The sequence below is a fragment of the Rhododendron vialii genome, chromosome 5a, assembly GCF_030253575.1.
Source record: "Rhododendron vialii isolate Sample 1 chromosome 5a, ASM3025357v1".
Classification (NCBI taxonomy): Eukaryota; Viridiplantae; Streptophyta; class Magnoliopsida; order Ericales; family Ericaceae; genus Rhododendron; species Rhododendron vialii.
In genome coordinates this window covers 37,147,818-37,165,538 of record NC_080561.1, presented here as the reverse complement: position 1 = coordinate 37,165,538, position 17,721 = coordinate 37,147,818, and the positions used below count along the sequence as shown (strand labels likewise).

General features: G+C 39.6%; 2 protein-coding genes across 2 annotated transcripts; both read right to left on the bottom strand.

Annotated features, from left to right (window-relative positions):
• Nucleotides 1-1,306: 1,306 nt before the first annotated feature.
• On the bottom strand, nt 1,307-4,894 carry LOC131327880 (uncharacterized). Its single transcript, XM_058361005.1, has 3 exons — nt 3,822-4,894; nt 3,305-3,398; nt 1,307-1,543 (listed from the first exon to the last, which is right to left on the bottom strand). Exons 1-3 carry the CDS (start codon nt 4,223-4,225, stop codon nt 1,307-1,309), a joined length of 735 nt encoding a protein of 244 aa, XP_058216988.1. The 5' UTR covers nt 4,226-4,894.
• A 6,733-nt stretch (nt 4,895-11,627) lies between these two features.
• On the bottom strand, nt 11,628-12,962 carry LOC131326353 (uncharacterized). Its single transcript, XM_058359108.1, has 2 exons — nt 12,531-12,962; nt 11,628-11,936 (listed from the first exon to the last, which is right to left on the bottom strand). Exons 1-2 carry the CDS (start codon nt 12,932-12,934, stop codon nt 11,654-11,656), a joined length of 687 nt encoding a protein of 228 aa, XP_058215091.1. The 5' UTR covers nt 12,935-12,962; the 3' UTR covers nt 11,628-11,653.
• Between the last annotated feature and the right edge of the window lie 4,759 nt (nt 12,963-17,721).

The following is a 17,721-nucleotide window of genomic DNA, read 5'->3' as shown; positions in this document are numbered from 1 at the left end:
AAGAATATGTGCTGCATCCCCGTCCGTCCGTAACTTTCCACGGCAGTAGCCATTTTCTTTTTTTCTTCTGAAGTCAGTACACCATTATTTATATAGGAGTAGGGTTTTAATCCCCTAATAACATAAAAGGCCATTGACTTCACATTATATCACATTATCCATTCAATTTCAAAGGACTTTGTATTTTGATCCAGAACTTTTATAAATTCTTCTTTTTATCCAAATTATTGAAAATTGAGCTCGAACAATCAATAAACAGAAAAATCAAAAATAAATATCAATTAACCAAAATGAATGACAAATAAATGTAATTTGAAAGGCTAAAATATATATATATATATTGGCACTTATTAAGCACCTCAAGCTTTAGCTTGGGGCGCCCGGCTTGATTTGCTACAAATTACTGTGAAGTTTAAAGGATTACTTAAAAAATCATCCTTGAACCCCTTTCTACTTATGTTTTCATCCCGCACTTTTGAACCACTTATGTTTTCGTCCTTCCATCTTTTTAATCCCCGTTACTTAAAAAATCATCCTTGAACCCCATTCCACTTATATATATATATATATATATAGACACACACACACACACCACGGATTAAGTGAGGGATCTCTCATTTTGTTAAAATGCGGGACTTTTATTTTTCGATCAAATTTTGAAAATCTGAACCGTTCAATGTGTGCAGAACGTGATTTTAAGGGTCCCAGCGAGAAATCAGCAAAAAAAATGACCTGTAAGGGCATCATCCGAGCAGATTTTTTTGAACCTTTCAATGAAAACTGCTCAGATGAAGCCCTTCCCGGTCATTTTTTTGTTGTTGATTTCTCGCAAGGACTCTTAAAATCACGTTCTGATCACTTTAAGCTGCTCGGATCATCGAAATTCAATCGAAAAAGAAAGTCCCACATTTTATTAAAATACGGGATCCCTCGCCGGAACCTATATATATATCAACAAAAAATGGGACGGTAACTAAACAAATTCAGTCCTCACGATTTTACCTGATCCCCAAAGATTTCTCCAGTCAATTCCGAAAGTCTCGTCAGAGATATTGATCCTCCATTTTAAATTTGGGCTCCCTATTTTCCTAAAAGCTGAAAACCCAGGCTAGTCGTCCTAAACGCAAAAAACCTAGACCACGCTGAAAATTTCTGCACTCTCTACCCTCTCTCCTTAAATTGAGACCAGTACTGCTGTCGACAAGCGACTAACCAGCCGGAATCGGAACTGCATGAGCATTAACACCACGCGATCTAATCACTTCATACCGCCACCGCCGCTTACCGACCATCACCTCCTCGATTTTCACAGCCTCTTGCTGCCGCAGTGTGCTGAGGAGTTCTTCTCGCGAGCTTGGCCCTTAGACGACGTCGCCAGAGGGGTCTCGCCATTGCTGCTGATTTTCTCTTGTGGCTTACGCCACAAAGGTGGCTCGGCCGCCGAGGTCTTTGACGAGTTCCAGCGGAATCCGCGGCAGCGGAGTGTGGGGGTTCTTGTTGTTCTCAGATGATGTATATGGGCGTTGCGATCTCCCTCGTGAAGCTGTTTGGATGGAAACCATAGAAACGTACAGATGGGAGCCATTGAAGGACAATGTTGAGTTTGGTAATTAAGCTTTCGATGGTCTAATTTTGTAGGTAATAGGCTTGATCTAATTTTCCATGACCTTCGAAATTATTTCAGAACAAGCAGATGGGCTTGATGGTTGGATCATGGTGTTTTAAATACAAGTATTTGGTTTTTAATAGTAGTTTTTTAATTCGTGGTTGATTATTTGTAGCGGTTACCATGAAATATGTTTGTTTTTTCATGGCAAATTATTTAAACAGTTTCCATGAATCGAATCTTTGAAATATGTTTGTTTTTTCATGGCAAATCATTTGCACAAGATGATCAATATTGCATGTATACTTGTTTATTAAAATCATGTTCGCATCGTGGTGTATTACATACAAGCAGATGAATTATTATAGTGGTTTTTGAATTCATGATAGATTATTTGTAACAGTTACCATGAAATAGGTATTGTCCAACCAGATATGATGAAGTGACCATGTTTTATGAAATTAACATAATAAGTTGACTACATTTTTGCATGTATTGATCATATTAAAATGTCCACGTATTAACCAAAAAGGTCATATTTTTAATTGATATTATTCCATGAAATATGGTTAAATTACCATCAAAACAGGTGCTATCATGATTAGCATTTCATGGTTAAATTACCATGTCGATTTCAATGTTTCATGACCATTCGTAATCTACCTTGAAACCGATTTAATAAACATGACATACACCCAAAATATTATCATTGAAATATAAAAATAATCAATTATATTAAAAGTACCAAAACATCATGAATTGTGATTGTTCAATTTAATTTGAAATATAAAAGTAATCAATCATATTTAAATTTACAAAATCCCACTAAATTGGAAAAACAATCCAATCCAATCCCACTAAATTAGGAAAACAATATTATAAAATATATGTATATTATAGTGAAAGAGTAAGAAAGATAATTCACACACAAAGAGAATGAAAACATAAGCATGAAAAAAAGGCGTGATGATTTCTTACATGGTATGGATAAAGAGGATGAATATTTAAATATTCCAAGTTTAAATTCTTCCGTTGCATTTGTCTCCGGTAAAGTTTAGTTTATGTGATACTTAAGTAATTATTTTTGATAGTATTACGAACGTAACGCAAGCCATGTTATAAGCAACAAATAGTATCTGCATTTGACTTGTAATTGAGCATTTTCATCAGGTTCCGTTTGGCCTGTGTAAAATGCTTGTTATGTTTCCAATTATTTAAAAACCATGGTACGTTATTTTAGAGTTTCCTAATTCCCCTGTTCAAGACGTTTCGAAAAGACAAGGGGAAAAAATGTGAAAACTAATTCAGTGTTTTAGACCAAACTTAGCCTAAGAAGCATTCTTGGAGATTGATGTGGATTTATTCTAGGAGGTTTTAGGGCACTGTTATGTGGTGCTCCAACTATTTTCATAATCATACATTTCATATGGGCTGATCAGCATATGGACACCACGTGAATGTGTAGATTGTCTTTGACATCATTCTAAGGTTGTTTTCTAACAATTGTGTTGGTCCAATCAAAGTGGAGTATTCAAGCAAGCCACATTGTCGTTGAGATTAAGTTTTACTAGCAACGGAGACATGTATCTCTGTCACTAAAACACACTTTTGGTAAAAAGAGACCATTGTTGTCACCGAAAGCATATCAACAGCGACTCAAAAAGACACAGTTGTCACTTAAAGTTTCATAAACAACACGTTGATGTGTAAGTGGATGATGTCGTAGGCTTCGAAGACGGCCAAGATCTTGAAGACGACAGAGACGTACAACGATGTTATAGTGAGGATGTACCTTTTTTTTATCAGCAAGAACGATAACTAGTATATATTAGATGGAAATGAAAGGAAATATTTAGTAGCAAGAATATGCCAAGAAAGCAGAGAAAAAAAAGCTTTAATCCAAGACCCCAAACAAGCTAGACACAATAACAAAACAAATTACTACCTTCGTCCCATAATATTTTGTTCGGTCTGCAAAACAAAGGACGTAAAAATAATCCAATTTTGCAAGAAACTTTCAATTTTCTTTTAACAATTCACTAGATATCGATGATTTCTTTTAAATTATGAAAAAATAATTAATTTTTTTTTGAAAGAAATGCACTACAATATTTTTGAGTCCTCGTTTTCGGATCGAGCAAACAATTTGGTACGGAGTGAATAGTAAATACATAACCCTGAAAGCACATGAGCTAACCAAAGGCGTTGTAGTTACCTGAAGGGCAATGCAGTGAAGAAGTCGCTGCTCGCGAACTTGGACATCTGGATCACGACCATCTCCACCAGCGATAAAAAGGTGGCATACAGGGCGACGCCAGGGAAACACAAGAAAAGGAGCAGGTCTCGCTCTTTGTCCGTACCATACAGGACCGGGCGGCCAGAACCCCGGCTGTCTCTGTTGGAATCGAAGCCTCCGGGGAGAGCGAAAACTGCAGCGTAGTTGATGGTGCTGATGAGTGCAGAGACGAGGAGCAGGCCACTGTTCATTGATTTCAGGGCTTCCTCGGCATCTTTTCGTAGGCCGGAGTGGGCATCTTCGAACAGCTCGGTTGCCATCTTCCTGTCGGAGTTTGGGTACCACGGGAGATGAGGAGGAGAATCATAATATACAAGCAACATGAATATACATTGAAATATCGCAAAGGCTTACTATCTTTCTTATGTATTAATTGTTCGTCCCTTTTAAGAATTCTTACTTTTTAAGAAGACGTGAATGTAGCCCACGTACTTTTGAAGTTGTTACAAAGGCATAGTCTAAAATAATTTATATGTAAGCAAAGTGCCACCTAAAGTGGAGGAATATCTATCCACCAAAAGTGGAATTATTTGTGTGAATGGCTATCCAAAATAGCATATATAGCCTCAAAGTCTGATCTAGTTAGTAGAGGAATTGTTGTTGCTGATCTAGACCTCTGCCCCTACTGCAATGGTGAGAGGGAATCCCCGGTCCACCTTCTCTTACTTTGCAATTTCTCTTGGAAAATATGGTTTGCATTGGTGGGGGATGACTCGGTTATGCCCTCCAACTCTTCAAGTTTTTCTACAATACTGGCATTTTTACAAATTCAAGAATCTGAAAAAATTATGCTAGGCATGTTCCAACAAGGCAAGCAAGCATGCTTCTCTGCAACTTTGTGGACCATTTGGCTATGAAGTGGTGTTTAACAACAAAGTGTGGGAAATGGAGGAGCTTATTGATTTGGTGAAAACTAGAACGGCCTTGTCGATCAAAGGTAAATGTGATATCATTGACTACTCGGTCTATTGAAAACTTCAAAAGGTGCCTGGAAGGTATGAGAGAGTAAAGATATAGGATCGAGGTCCATTGGTTCCAGTTTGGTGTTTGTTGGTTGATGTGTGTGTGTGTGTGTGTTTCTTTTCTACTTGGGGATGCAGGGTCTCCAGTCTGTGTCTGGTATTTCTCTCTCCTTTCTTTGTGTCCTTTTCATTTTTGGGGTGGGTTGTGGTCCTTTTTGTGTCTTGTTCTTTAGGCTCGCACTTGGCTCTCTTTTTGTGTCCTTCGTTTCAGTTCTGGGGTGGTGTTTGGGGTCTGATCTTTTTCTTTTTTAGTCTCCTTTGGTTAGTTCTTTTTGTCTGGCCGGTTTCATTTTTTTTTTTTTTGCACTCGGGTGGTGCTTGGAGTTTGGTCCTTTTCTTTTGTTGGCTCTGGTGGTTTGGGGTTAGGCTTGGTGGTCGTGTCTTGGTTTTGTGTCTTTTGATCACACCCCATGCAATTTCTAATTAGGACTTGCTGGCCTCTTCGGGCCAGAGCATAGTGTCTTCCATGCTCGTGATCCAACAACATGACTCAGCGAAGCACCGGTGTCTAAGACGCTCGACATCAATGATGAGCCAATACAATCCCACGGGCAATCTGGTTCGGAAACTCGCCATGATATCGTGTGAGAAATAGTAATTACGGATTTGTCTGTGTTTATGCAGTGTTCATAGAACCCGTGATGTGGTCTACTCATGCCAGTTTCAGTTCTGTTACCAAAATCCAGGCCATGTAACATCAGTTGTAACTTGATTTCTTCAAATCAGACCTCATATCCCTAAGAATTCATCTCTTGATTTGGTTTACTTTCTCTGTAACATCAGACCTCATATCCCAAAGAATTCATCTCATGTAACATCAGTTGTAACTTGATGTGGTTTACTTTCTCTGTCTCGTTCTTGTTTCATCTCTCTGATTCTTGATGCAATTACAAAGAATTCATCAATTCTTTACAATGCAATCCCACGGGCAATCTGGTTCGGAAACTCACCATGATATCGTGTGAGAAATGTAGTAATTACGGATTTGTCTCTGTTTATGCGGTGTTCATAGAATCTGTGATGTGATGTGGTCTACTCACGTCAGTTTCAGTTCTGTTACCAAAATCCAGGCCATGTAACATCCGTTGTAACTTGATTTCTTCAAATTAATCAGACCTCATATCCCTAAGGCAAAGGAGTGTGCCCTTTGGTTTTTCCAAAAGCCTCAGTGTGAACAACACTCCGATGCGGCACTTGACCAGATTTAAGTATATCGCAGTATTAGACTATATCCAAGGAGACCATACATACGACGTTTGATTAAAAACTTGACACAGCCAGGATAGCAATACTCATCGAACATATAATCCGACAGAAGGACAAGATACATATAATACCATAAGAATGTGATATCATTAATAGTCTCATCACAATTGATCCGATGGGAATCGGGAATACAACAATTACAATTATATTTTTCTTCACTATTCTTCGAATCATGTTCATCATTAAAAAACACACACACACACACATACAGTATCAACTTGATTGACGCCCTCTTGTCTTCATCTTATCCTGTTTAATCATTGTAACTCTTTATATTTGATTAATAAAAAATTTCACTATTCAAAAAAAAAAAAAATGCAATTTGTTCCCAAACGAAAATACCCTTAGAAAATGCTTGGTGTGTGTGCGCGAAAATTTCAAAGAATTAGCAAAAAAATGCTAAAATGGAACTGCGAGATATTGGTAACAACCTATGAAACATAAATACCAATAAAGGGTGCATTCTTTTGGCCTTAACTTAAGGTCATTGATTTTGTCACTCCATTTTTTGTTAACGCCACTCTCCTGCAAGTGTATTAACAAAAAAGGGAGTGGCAAAATCATTTCCCTAACTTAAACTTATATAAACTTTTAAAATGAGAATTTTGTCCTGATTTGAATTTTTTTTCACATTAGTTAGTTTTGCGCCAAACTTTTTGTCGGCTATTGATTCGTCTTGACGAGAGGAATCGGAAAAGTAAAATCTCTTGACTTTTACCGAAGTATTTTGAGAAATAACCACTTTTTAGAGCGCGCTAAAAACTGTTTGCGCTAAAAAATGGTTATTTCTCAAAATACTTAGATAAAAATGAAATTTTTTTACTTTTCTCATTCGTCACGTCGAGACAAATCAATAACCCACAAAAATTTAACGTAAAACTAACAAATGCGAAAAAAATTCATATAAGGACAAAATTTTCATTTTAAATTTAAGTTTAAATTAAGGCCAAAAAATGCACCCTAAGTAGGAAGAAAATACCCCGAGGATGCGGTCTCATCAGTCCCCCAAATTCTATTTAATTTTGGGGGGGCCAAACTTTAAATGCTCTCATTTTACGCCTATACATAAAATTAGTACGAGAGCTTGGTTATTATGGTTGCCACTTGAAGGGAACACTACAACCCCAAAAAGAAGACATCAATGGCGACACCTTTTGGCATCTGCTGTCTCCGAAAGTATATCAACGGCGACAAGCTTAAAGGGTGCAACAACATATGATCTCCGGAGAAGTGTCATTGCAATTGGAAAGAATGTTTGAGGAAAGGGAGATTGTGGATGCTCTAAAAGGGTGCAACATGCAGCTTAAAGGCTCTGGTCCGGATGGATTTAACTTCTCATTTATATATCAAGAAGGGTTGGGAGTTCATGAAGGATCTAATAATCCAATTCTTCTCAGAATTTCATCAGAATGGAAAGCTTACGAAAGGTATTAACTCCAAGTTAATTTGTTGCATTAATTCTTAAGGTTAATTGTCCTACTACCTTTAAGGATTTTAGGCTTATTAGCATGGTGGGGAGTATTTATAAAATCATATCCAAAGTGTTAGCTAATAGGCTTAAAGAACATCTTCCTACTATCATTGGTGAAGCCCAAGCTGCTTTTGTTGGGGAAAATAGATATCGGATGGTGTTTTAATTGCCAGTGAAGCTATTCATAGTTGGAAACATTCTGCTCAAGGTGGTTTAATTCTGAAATTGGATTTTGAAAAAGCATATGATTATGTTAACTGGGGTTTTCCACTGGATATGCTTAAGAAGGTAGGCTTTGGGGTCAGGTGTTGTGGATGGATTAAAGAATGTTGTTCCACAATGTCTATATCTGTCTTGATCAATGGGGCAGCTACACAAGAGTTCTAAACACAGAAAGGGCTGAGGCAAGGGGACCCCTTGTCCTCCTTTTTGTTCAACCTAGTGGCCGAAGCACTCAATATTATGCTGGAACGAGCTCGAGTGAAAAATGTCATTAAATGTGTTAAGTAGGGGAATAATGGAGTGACTGTCTCTCATCTCCAGTTCGCCGATAATACAATTCTTTTTTGCAACAATGATTTGGAGGAAATGGGGGAACATTAAGCGAATTCTTTGGTGCTTTCAATTAATGTCTGGCCTGAAGATCAACTACTCTAAGAGTTCCCTTTGTGGTGTAAAAGTTCAACAGCAGGATATTGAAGCACTTGCATAGGTGATGGGATGCAAAACGGAGTCTTTGCCCATTAAGTAGCTTGGGCTTCCACTAGGTGCTAATCCGAGGAGGGTGAAAATGTGGGAACCAGTTTTAGAAAGAACTCAAAAGAGGTTATGTGTATGGAGAACGAGAACCATATCTACCGAGGGAAGGCTTACATTGATCAATCACAACTCTAACATTTTGCCGATTTATTTTATGTCCCTTTTTCAAAATGCCCATGGAAATAGCCAAATCACTTGAGAATTTACAAAGGCAATTTTTTTGGGGTGATACACCGGACAAGAAGAAAATGCACATGGTCAATTGGGAGAGGATTACTGTGAAGAAGGAAAATGGGGGTCTAGGGATCAAGAGACTGTTACAACAGAATTTGGCTCTACTTGCTGAGTGGTGGTGGAGATTCAGCAGCGATAAAAACTCTTTGTAGGTAAAGGTTATTAAAGGAAAATACAATCTGGACCGGAGGAGCTGGCTCCCGCACTCGCCTGGTTTTGGGTTGGTATTTAATGTATGGAGGGACATTTGTTCAGTTGGCAATGTTGATTCGGCACTTGGATTCTCTATTCGGGAGGGGTTCAAGGTGCAGGTAAACTCCGGTCGAGATACGCTATTCTGGGAACATACTTGGTTGGGTACTATTGCATTTAAAGATGAATTTCCCAGGTTGTATAGGCAATCAACACAACAGGATAAGGTTCTGAGTAGTTTTTGTGGATTAGGGGGCAGTGGTGATTGGAATTTGTTGTTTAGGGGCACACTAAGGGTTTGGGAATATCAGTAGTACGAGGTTTTGAAACAAGGACTGAATGGTGTGACATTAGATCCTTCAAAGCCTGATCTGTTACAATGGATTTGGATAGCGAACAAAGTTTTCTTTGTAAAATTGGTTTATAGGCAGTGGGAAGACTAGACACAGCCACGGAATACTCTACTCGGTTCATTGTGGAAGAATCTGAGTCTCCCTAAAGTGGAAATTTTCTCATGGATGGCCATTCAAGATAGAGTTGCCACAAGGTCGGTACTTTTCGATAGGAATTTAATTTCTGAGATTCAATTGGCAATGTGCCTCTTGTGTGATTTGCATGTGGAAACACCTCAACATTTGCTCCTATATTGTCGATTTTCGTGGGTGGTATGGTTAGGAATTTTGGCTTTGTGGAACATCCAGTGGGTATGTCCATATATCCTCTTTAGCAGAGTTAGCACATTGGTGGTTTGAGAATAGGTTTCGAAACTTGGAGAAAGATATCTGGGAAGTATGTTTTTTGGCAACGCTCTAGTCCATCTGGTTAATGAAGAATGGGTATATGTTCAATGGGCGACAACCTAGGCTTCGGAAGTGGCGGATTTAGTTAAAACAATAGTAGCTATGTGGATGAAGGCTAAGTTTGACATCAAGATTTACACAATGGAGGATTTCAAAAGTTATTTGAATGGGATTCAAAAAGTGAAGGTGTAGAATGGATAAATGAGGTGTTTTATCCAACTTTGGTTGGATATATTTCTATGCTTATAGTTCTTTGTAATGTTTGCTTTCTCCTTGATGTACCCCTTCGAGATTTATTAAAGTTTCATTTGCCGATTAAAAAAAAAACGGCGACAAGCAAGCTACATTGTCGCTGAAAGTTTAACTGGCAACGGAGACATGTATCTCTGTCACTAAAACACACTTTAGGTAAAAAGAGGCCATTTTTGTCACCGAAAATATATCAATGGCGACTCAACAAGCCACAATTATCGCTGAAAGCTTCATAACCAACGGCTACATGTACCTATTTTGGCCTAATAAGTCAAATTACTTATTTTTCTGTCTTTATTAAAAAAAATCCTCATTAGTTAGTTTTTCTTTGATTTTTAGTGGATTATTACTCTGCCATGACGAGAGAAATCTAAAAAGTAAAAAACTATGATCAAAATTCAAATTTTTTTTTTACCCACCCATGGGTTGTCAACGTGGTAAGAGCGAACCTGCGCTTGTAACATAGTAGGGTTTGATTCCCCCTGGAGACAAACCATGATTTACGTGGGGGGCCATAGCGGTGAGTTGCTGTGCTAGTCTTCCTTGAGGTTTGGATTGCGCAGTTAGGTCCAATAGTGGCTCGGCTGCAGAGTTGTTCCTCAGTTACCAAAAAAAAAAATTCAATTTTTTTGAATAAAGACGAAAATTGGCTTATTGGTGTTTTTGTCTTTTTGAAAAATTTGGGTTTCGATCATAGGTTTTTACTTTTAGATTCCTATCGTCATGACGAAACAAAAATTCACAAAAAATCGATGAAAAATTAACTAATGCGAAAAAAATTGAAGGACAAAAAATAAATCATTTGACTTATTAGACAAAAATAGGTCGCTAACACACCTTTTTTTTTTCTTGTCACCAAAAGTTATGAATCTAGGCACCCAAGCAACGGCAACATGGTTACGAGTAGACTGCGAGTTTGGAAAGCAACAGTGCAATAAATGGGATTCATGCAATCCGAACATGCGAATATGCGATGAACTTGGTAAATTGGAGATTTTCATTTTTAATAAGTTCCTTACGAAATTAAAGGTTGCGTGAAAGAAATTTGTGTGTCGGGGTCATAAATGAGACACCACTGAAAGAGTAAAGTATCTCTATAAAAAAATTTAAAATTTTATTTAAATAGACTTGAATTTACTCAGTGATCAGATTGTTGATGAAATGCAAAGTAAGGTTAAATTTGAAATTTTATTTCATAGTCAATTCTATTCAACCATGAGGTTTTCATTTTTCAATAGACTTGAATTTTGGTGTGGATGTAGTGTATTCGTCAAGCTCTACAATACGAACGGTTCGGATTCAATATTTTCTTTTAGAAGGGATGGGTTGTTTAGATTTTCGGAAGAAGAATAATCACAAAAGAAAATGAGGGCGTATTGGACCTTTAGTCATTTCTCTTAACAGTGGAAGCATTTTTTTTCATCAATTGGGTGTATCTGCAAGTTTTTACAAACCACATATGAAACAAAGTGAATTAGAGAGGGTGTAATTAGAGGGAGTGTAATTGCACATGAGCCAAACCATGGAGAGGTCTAAGTGAACTTTGCCCTACATGCATAGAAGATCGAGCAAGAAGAAGAAGATTGTTGGCACGACATCAACAAACAAGGAAATATCGATCGCAACAGACAAACACCCATCAAAGCACTCCATATGCCATAGCCATAGGCCATAGGCTATATTGTAGGATTGTGTGATAATCTCGAGCCACGAGACATATATGAACAGAATGAATTAGCTGATCGGTCCGCAGCCTCACCCACTCGTAGGCTCGTACAACTTAGCTTCTTCAATACTATGCTTAACGATGACTGCCTCAAACATGTGGCCTCGGTGCGAAAGTGAGCAACACAACGCAAGACACAGGCAACACAGAGTCAGGTACACGACGTCTATGAAAACAATGGTTACCACTGCGAGGGCCGGCCCCAGGAAGACATATACGTTGAAGTGTAAGTCGATGATGTCGTAGGCTTCGAAGACGGCCAAGATTGTGAAGACAACAGAGACGTACAACGCTGTTATAGCGACGATGTACCTTTTTTTTATCAGCAAAAATAATACTTCCTCCGTCCCATAATATTTGTTCGGTGCGCAAAATAAGAACGTAAAAATAATACTCCCTCCATCCCAAATTGTTTGTTCGGTTCGCAAAACGAGGACTCAAAAATAATGCACTTATTTCAAGAAAAAATTCAAACTTTTTTCATAAATTAAAAGAACTCATCGATATCTAGTGAATTGTTGAAAAAAATTTGATTTTTTCTTCCAAAAATTGTATTATTTTTACATCTTCGTTTTGCGGACCGGACAAACATTATGGGACGGAGGGAGTACAATTTTTGCAAGAAAAATTAAATTTTTTTAAACAATTTACTAGATATCGATGAGTTTTTTTAATTTATGAAAAAAATTTGAATTTTTTTTTGAAAGAAATGCATTATTTTTTAGTCCCCGTTTTGCGGACCGGATAAACAATTTGGGACGGACGGAGTAGTATATATTAGATGGAAATGAAAGGAAATACTATCTAGCAAGAATAAGCCAAGAAAGCAGAGAAAAAAGCACATGAGCTAACCAGAGTCTAATCAACAGAACAAACGCGAAATGGAATAAGCGGCGATGTAATTACCTGAAGGGCAATGCAGTGAAGAAGTCGCTGCTCGCGAACTTGGACAGCTGGATCACGACCATCTCCACCAGCGATAAAAAGGCGGCATACAGGGCGACGCCAGTGAACCACAAGAAAAGGAGCAGGCCTCGCTCTTTGTCCGTCCCATACAGGACCGGGCGGCCAGAACCCCGGCTGTCTCTGTTGGAATCGAAGCCTCCGGGGAGAGTGAAAACTGCGGCGTAGTTGACGGTGCCGATGAGTGCAGAGACGAGGAGCAGGCCGCCGTTCATTGATTTCAGGGCTTCCTCGGCATCTTTTCGTAGGCCGGAGTGGGTATCTTCGAACAGCTCAGTTGCCGTCTTCCCGTCGGAGTTTGGGTACCACGAGAGATGAGGAGGAGAATCATAATATACAAGCTGCATGAATATACATTTGAATATGGCAAAGGCTTACTATCTTGCTTATGTATTAATTATTCGTCCCTTTTAAGAATTCTAAGAAGACGTGAATGTAGCCCACGTACTTTTGAAGTTGTTACGAAGGCATAGTCTAAAATAATTTATATGTAAGCAAAGTGCCACCTAAAGTGGAGGAATATCTATCCACCAAAAGTGGAATTATTTGTGTGGATGGCTATCCAAAATAGCAATATAGCATAGCCTCAAAGTCTGTTCTAGTTAGTAGAGGAATTGTTGTTGCTGATCTACACTACCTCTGCCCCTACTGCAATGTTGAGAGGGAATCCCCGGTCCACCTTCTCTTACTTCGCAATTTCTCTTGGAAAATATGGTCCGCATTGGTGGGGGATGACTCGGTTATGCCCTCCAACTCTTCAAGTTTTTCTACAATACCGGCATTTTTACAAATTCAAGAATCTGGAAAAAAAATTACGCTAGGCATGTTCCAACAAGGCAAGCTAGCATGCTTCTCTGCAACTTTGTGGACCATTTGGCTATGAGGTGGTGTTTAACAACAAAGTGTGCTATCATTGAAAACTAGAAGACTTCAAAAGGTGCCTGGAAGTTATGAGGAGAGTAAAGATATAGGATCGAGGTCCATTGGTTCCAGTTTGGTGTTTGTTGGTTGATGTGTGTGTGTTTCTTTTCTACTTGGGGATGCAGGGTCTGTTGAGATGTGAAGACAATTTTAGAGTCGCAGTAAAAATGACCCGGAAGGTTTTGGGTCCCGCCCAACGCAGGTTTTAGCGTTTTTTAGGGTTTTCTAGTATTAGCTTGTTTGCACATATAAAAGCAAAGCTAGGGCTGCCTCTTTTTTGTAACTCTGACATATTTTCATCATAGTGAAACACCCCAGCACCCCGTGGACGTACGATTAAGCAATCAGCTTAAGTCGGAACCACGTAATCTCTGTGTCTTGTTCTTTTCTTACTTTATATTGTTTTCTGTTCTTGATTTGTTCTTCGATTGTGTGCGTTTGCTTGTGGGTTTGGACGTTCGAATCCCCAACAACTGGTATCAGAGCTCCGGGTTAGGAGGTCAAGGGTTTACACAATGGCTGAAGAAAAATACAAGATCGAGAAGTTCAATGGTACAAACTATGCTTTCTGGAAGATGCAGATGGAGGATATTTTGTATCAGAAGGATCTATATCATCCGATCAGTGGCACAAAACCAGAAAGCATAAAGCAAGCAGATTGGGATATTTTGGATCGCAAAGCTTTGGGGACTGTGCGATTGAGCCTCGCGCCGTCGGTTGCGTCGAATATTGCCAAAGAAAAGACTACAGCAGATTTGTTCAAAGCCCTAGAAAAGATGTACGAGAAACCTTCTGCGGTGAACAAGGTATATCTTATGAAAAAATTGTTTAACCTAAAGATGCCTGAAAACTCTATTGTTGCTGAACATCTGAATGAATTTAATACGGTCACGAATCAGTTAGAATCCGTGGGTATTAATTTTGATGATGAGATTAGAGCTCTTGTTCTACTATCGAGTTTGCCAGAAAGTTGGAATGGACTTGTCGTGGCAGTGAGTAATTCCTCCGGGTCTGCAACAATTAAATTGGAGGATGTTACTGGATTGATATTAGGAGAAGAGGCTAGGAGGAGAGCATCAGGTGAGGATGTTGCTTCGGGTTCAGCACTTAGTATAGAGGACAGAGGCAGGTCTGCAAATAGGGGAGGCAACAAGGGCAAGGGAAGAGGGAGTTCCAAGAACAGGGGCAGGAGTAAATCTCGTACTAGAGAAGTGAAACCTGAAGGTTGTTGGAACTGTGGTCAGTTGGGGCATTGGAAGCGAGACTGTAAGGCACCACCGAAAAAGCAGCAGAACGGGAATAATCAGGGGGGTAAGAACACTGTAAATGTTTCTGAGGAATCGGATAATGAAGCCTTGATTTGTTCGCTGGATTCTCGCGATGAGTCTTGGATTGTAGACTCGGGAGCCTCATTCCATGCTACTTCACGCATGGATGTGCTACAGAATTATGTGCAGGGAAACTTTGGAAAAGTTTATCTTGGTGATGATGAATCTTGCAACATAATTGGGAAAAGGGATGTGTATATGACTCAGACAGACGGGACAGCACTGAAATTGAAGGATGTTAGACATGTGCCTAGTCTAACAAGGAATCTTATTTCGGTGGGTCAGTTGTCAGAGGGTGGAGTGGTCACATCGTTTACATCAGACGCTTGGAAGATGAGCAAAGGGGCACTGGTTGTGGCTCGCGGTAAAAAGGAAGGAACCTTATATGTATCTTCGGGTACTTACTGTAGCATCGCAGTGGCAGCATCAGTGGTTAATTGTACTACGTGGCATCGTAGGCTGGGTCACATGAGCGAAAAGGGGATGAAAGTAATGTTGTCAAAAGGGAAATTGCCGGGTTGTAAGTCGCTGGACTTGGACTTCTGTGAGGATTGCATCTTCGGGAAACAGAGGAAAGTTAGCTTTACAAAGGTGGCAAAAACTCTAAAATTAGAGAAGTTGGAGTTGGTTCATACAGACGTGTGGGGACCATCTCAGGTATCTTCTCTTGGTGGCTCATGTTATTTTGTTACTTTCATTGATGATGCTACTAGAAAATTATGGGTTTATTTTCTCAAGCATAAATCTGATGTGTTTGGTGTTTTCAAGAATTGGAAAGCATTAGTTGAGAATGAAACAGGAAAGAAATTGAAGTGTCTGAAATCTGATAATGGCGGCGAGTATTGTGATGGTGAGTTTGAGGCTTACTGTGCTGCAAATGGGATTCGAAGGTTGAAAACGATCCCAAAGAAGCCAAGGCAGAATGGAGTTGCTGAGCGCATGAATAGGACGATCCTAGAGCGCGCAAGGAGCATGAGGTTACATGCTGGGTTACCTAAGCAATTCTGGGCTGACGCAGTAAATACAGCGGCGTATTTGATCAACAGGGGACCTTCAGTTCCTTTGAACAATGGATTGCCGGAGGAGACTTGGTCAGGTAAAGAGGTAAATTTATCTCATTTACGAGTATTTGGTTGCATGGCCTATATGCATATTGAATCGAGTGATAGGGGTAAACTTGATGCTAAGTCTCGAAAGTGCGTGTTCATAGGCTATGGTACTGATAGCTATGGGTATAGGCTATATGATTTTGAAAATCGGAAAACACGCAGGAGTATGGATGTGGTATTTAATGAGTCTGTTTTGTATAGAAATAGACAGAATCAACCCGATGAGGCTAAAGAAAATTCAGACTTTGTAGAGTTTGAGGGGATCCCTGACAGTAATGTCTTACAGTCTCAGGATATTAATATACAACCTACTCCACAGGCAGATCCACAGACTCCTCCACTCAGGAGGTCTACACGTACCGTTAAACCACCAATGCGTTATTCTCCTGCTTTACACTATTTGTTGTTAACTGATAGTGGTGAACCAGAATGTTTTAAGGAAGCATTGCAGGTGGAGACCAGGGGAGAGTGGGAGCGAGCAATGGATGATGAGATGGATTCTCTCTCATCAAACCAGACTTGGGACTTGGTTCAGTTGCCCAAGGGGAAGAGAACTTTGCACAACAAATGGGTATACAGGCTTAAGGAAGAATCTGATGGGAGCAAACGGTACAAGGCGAGGTTGGTAGTAAAGGGTTTTGAGCAGAAACCAGGTATTGACTACACCGAAATCTTTTCTCCTGTGGTAAAGATTTGTACTATCAGATGTGTCCTTAATATTGTGGCTGTTGAGAATTTGCACTTAGAGCAGTTAGATGTTAAAACTGCTTTCCTTCATGGGGATTTAGAGGAGGATATTTATATGCATCAGCCAGAGGGTTTTGTTGTCAATGGGAAAGAGGATCAGGTATGTAAGCTTCGAAGGAGTCTGTATGGGTTGAAGCAGGCGCCTAGGCAGTGGTATAAAAGGTTTGATACCTTTATGACAAATACGGGGTTCAGTAGATGTCATGGGGATCACTGTTGTTATTTTAAGAAGCTTGGTAAATCGTATCTCATACTTTTGTTGTATGTAGATGATATGCTTGTTGCAGGTTCAAGCATGGATGAGATTGCTAATCTCAAGGCACAGCTGTCCAGGGAGTTTGCAATGAAGGATTTGGGTTCTGCAAAGAAAATCCTTGGGATGCGAATCAGTAGGGACAGGGTGAACCGAAAGTTGAAGTTGTCACAGGAGGAATATGTTGAAAAGGTGCTCAAAAGGTTCAACATGGAAGGTGCTAAGCCCGTTAGCACACCGTTGGCAAGTCACTTCAAGCTTTCAAGGGAAAAAGGGGCAGTAACTGATGAAGAAAAGAACTACATGGCCAAAGTTCCATATGCCTCGGCGGTAGGCAGCTTGATGTATGCTATGGTTAGCACAAGGCCAGACATTGCTCAAGCAGTGGGAGTTGTCAGCAGGTTTATGGCAAATCCAGGCAAGGAGCATTGGGAGGCAGTCAAGTGGATTTTGCGGTATCTGAGAGGTACTTCTGATTTGGCTTTGTGTTTTGGAGGTTCTGATATTTGTTTGCAAGGATATGTGGATTCGGATTTAGCAGGGGACATTGACAGCAGGAAGAGCACTACTGGGTATGTTTTTACACTGGGGAGTGCAGCAGTTGATTGGGTCTCGTGGCTACAGAAAATAGTGACTATTTCCACAACAGAGGCGGAGTATGTTGCAGCCACGGAGGCATGCAAGGAGATGGTATGGCTAAGGAGCTTCATGAAAGAGTTGGGTAAGGAACAGGACAATTGCAAATTGTTTAGCGATAGTCAGAGTGCAATACATCT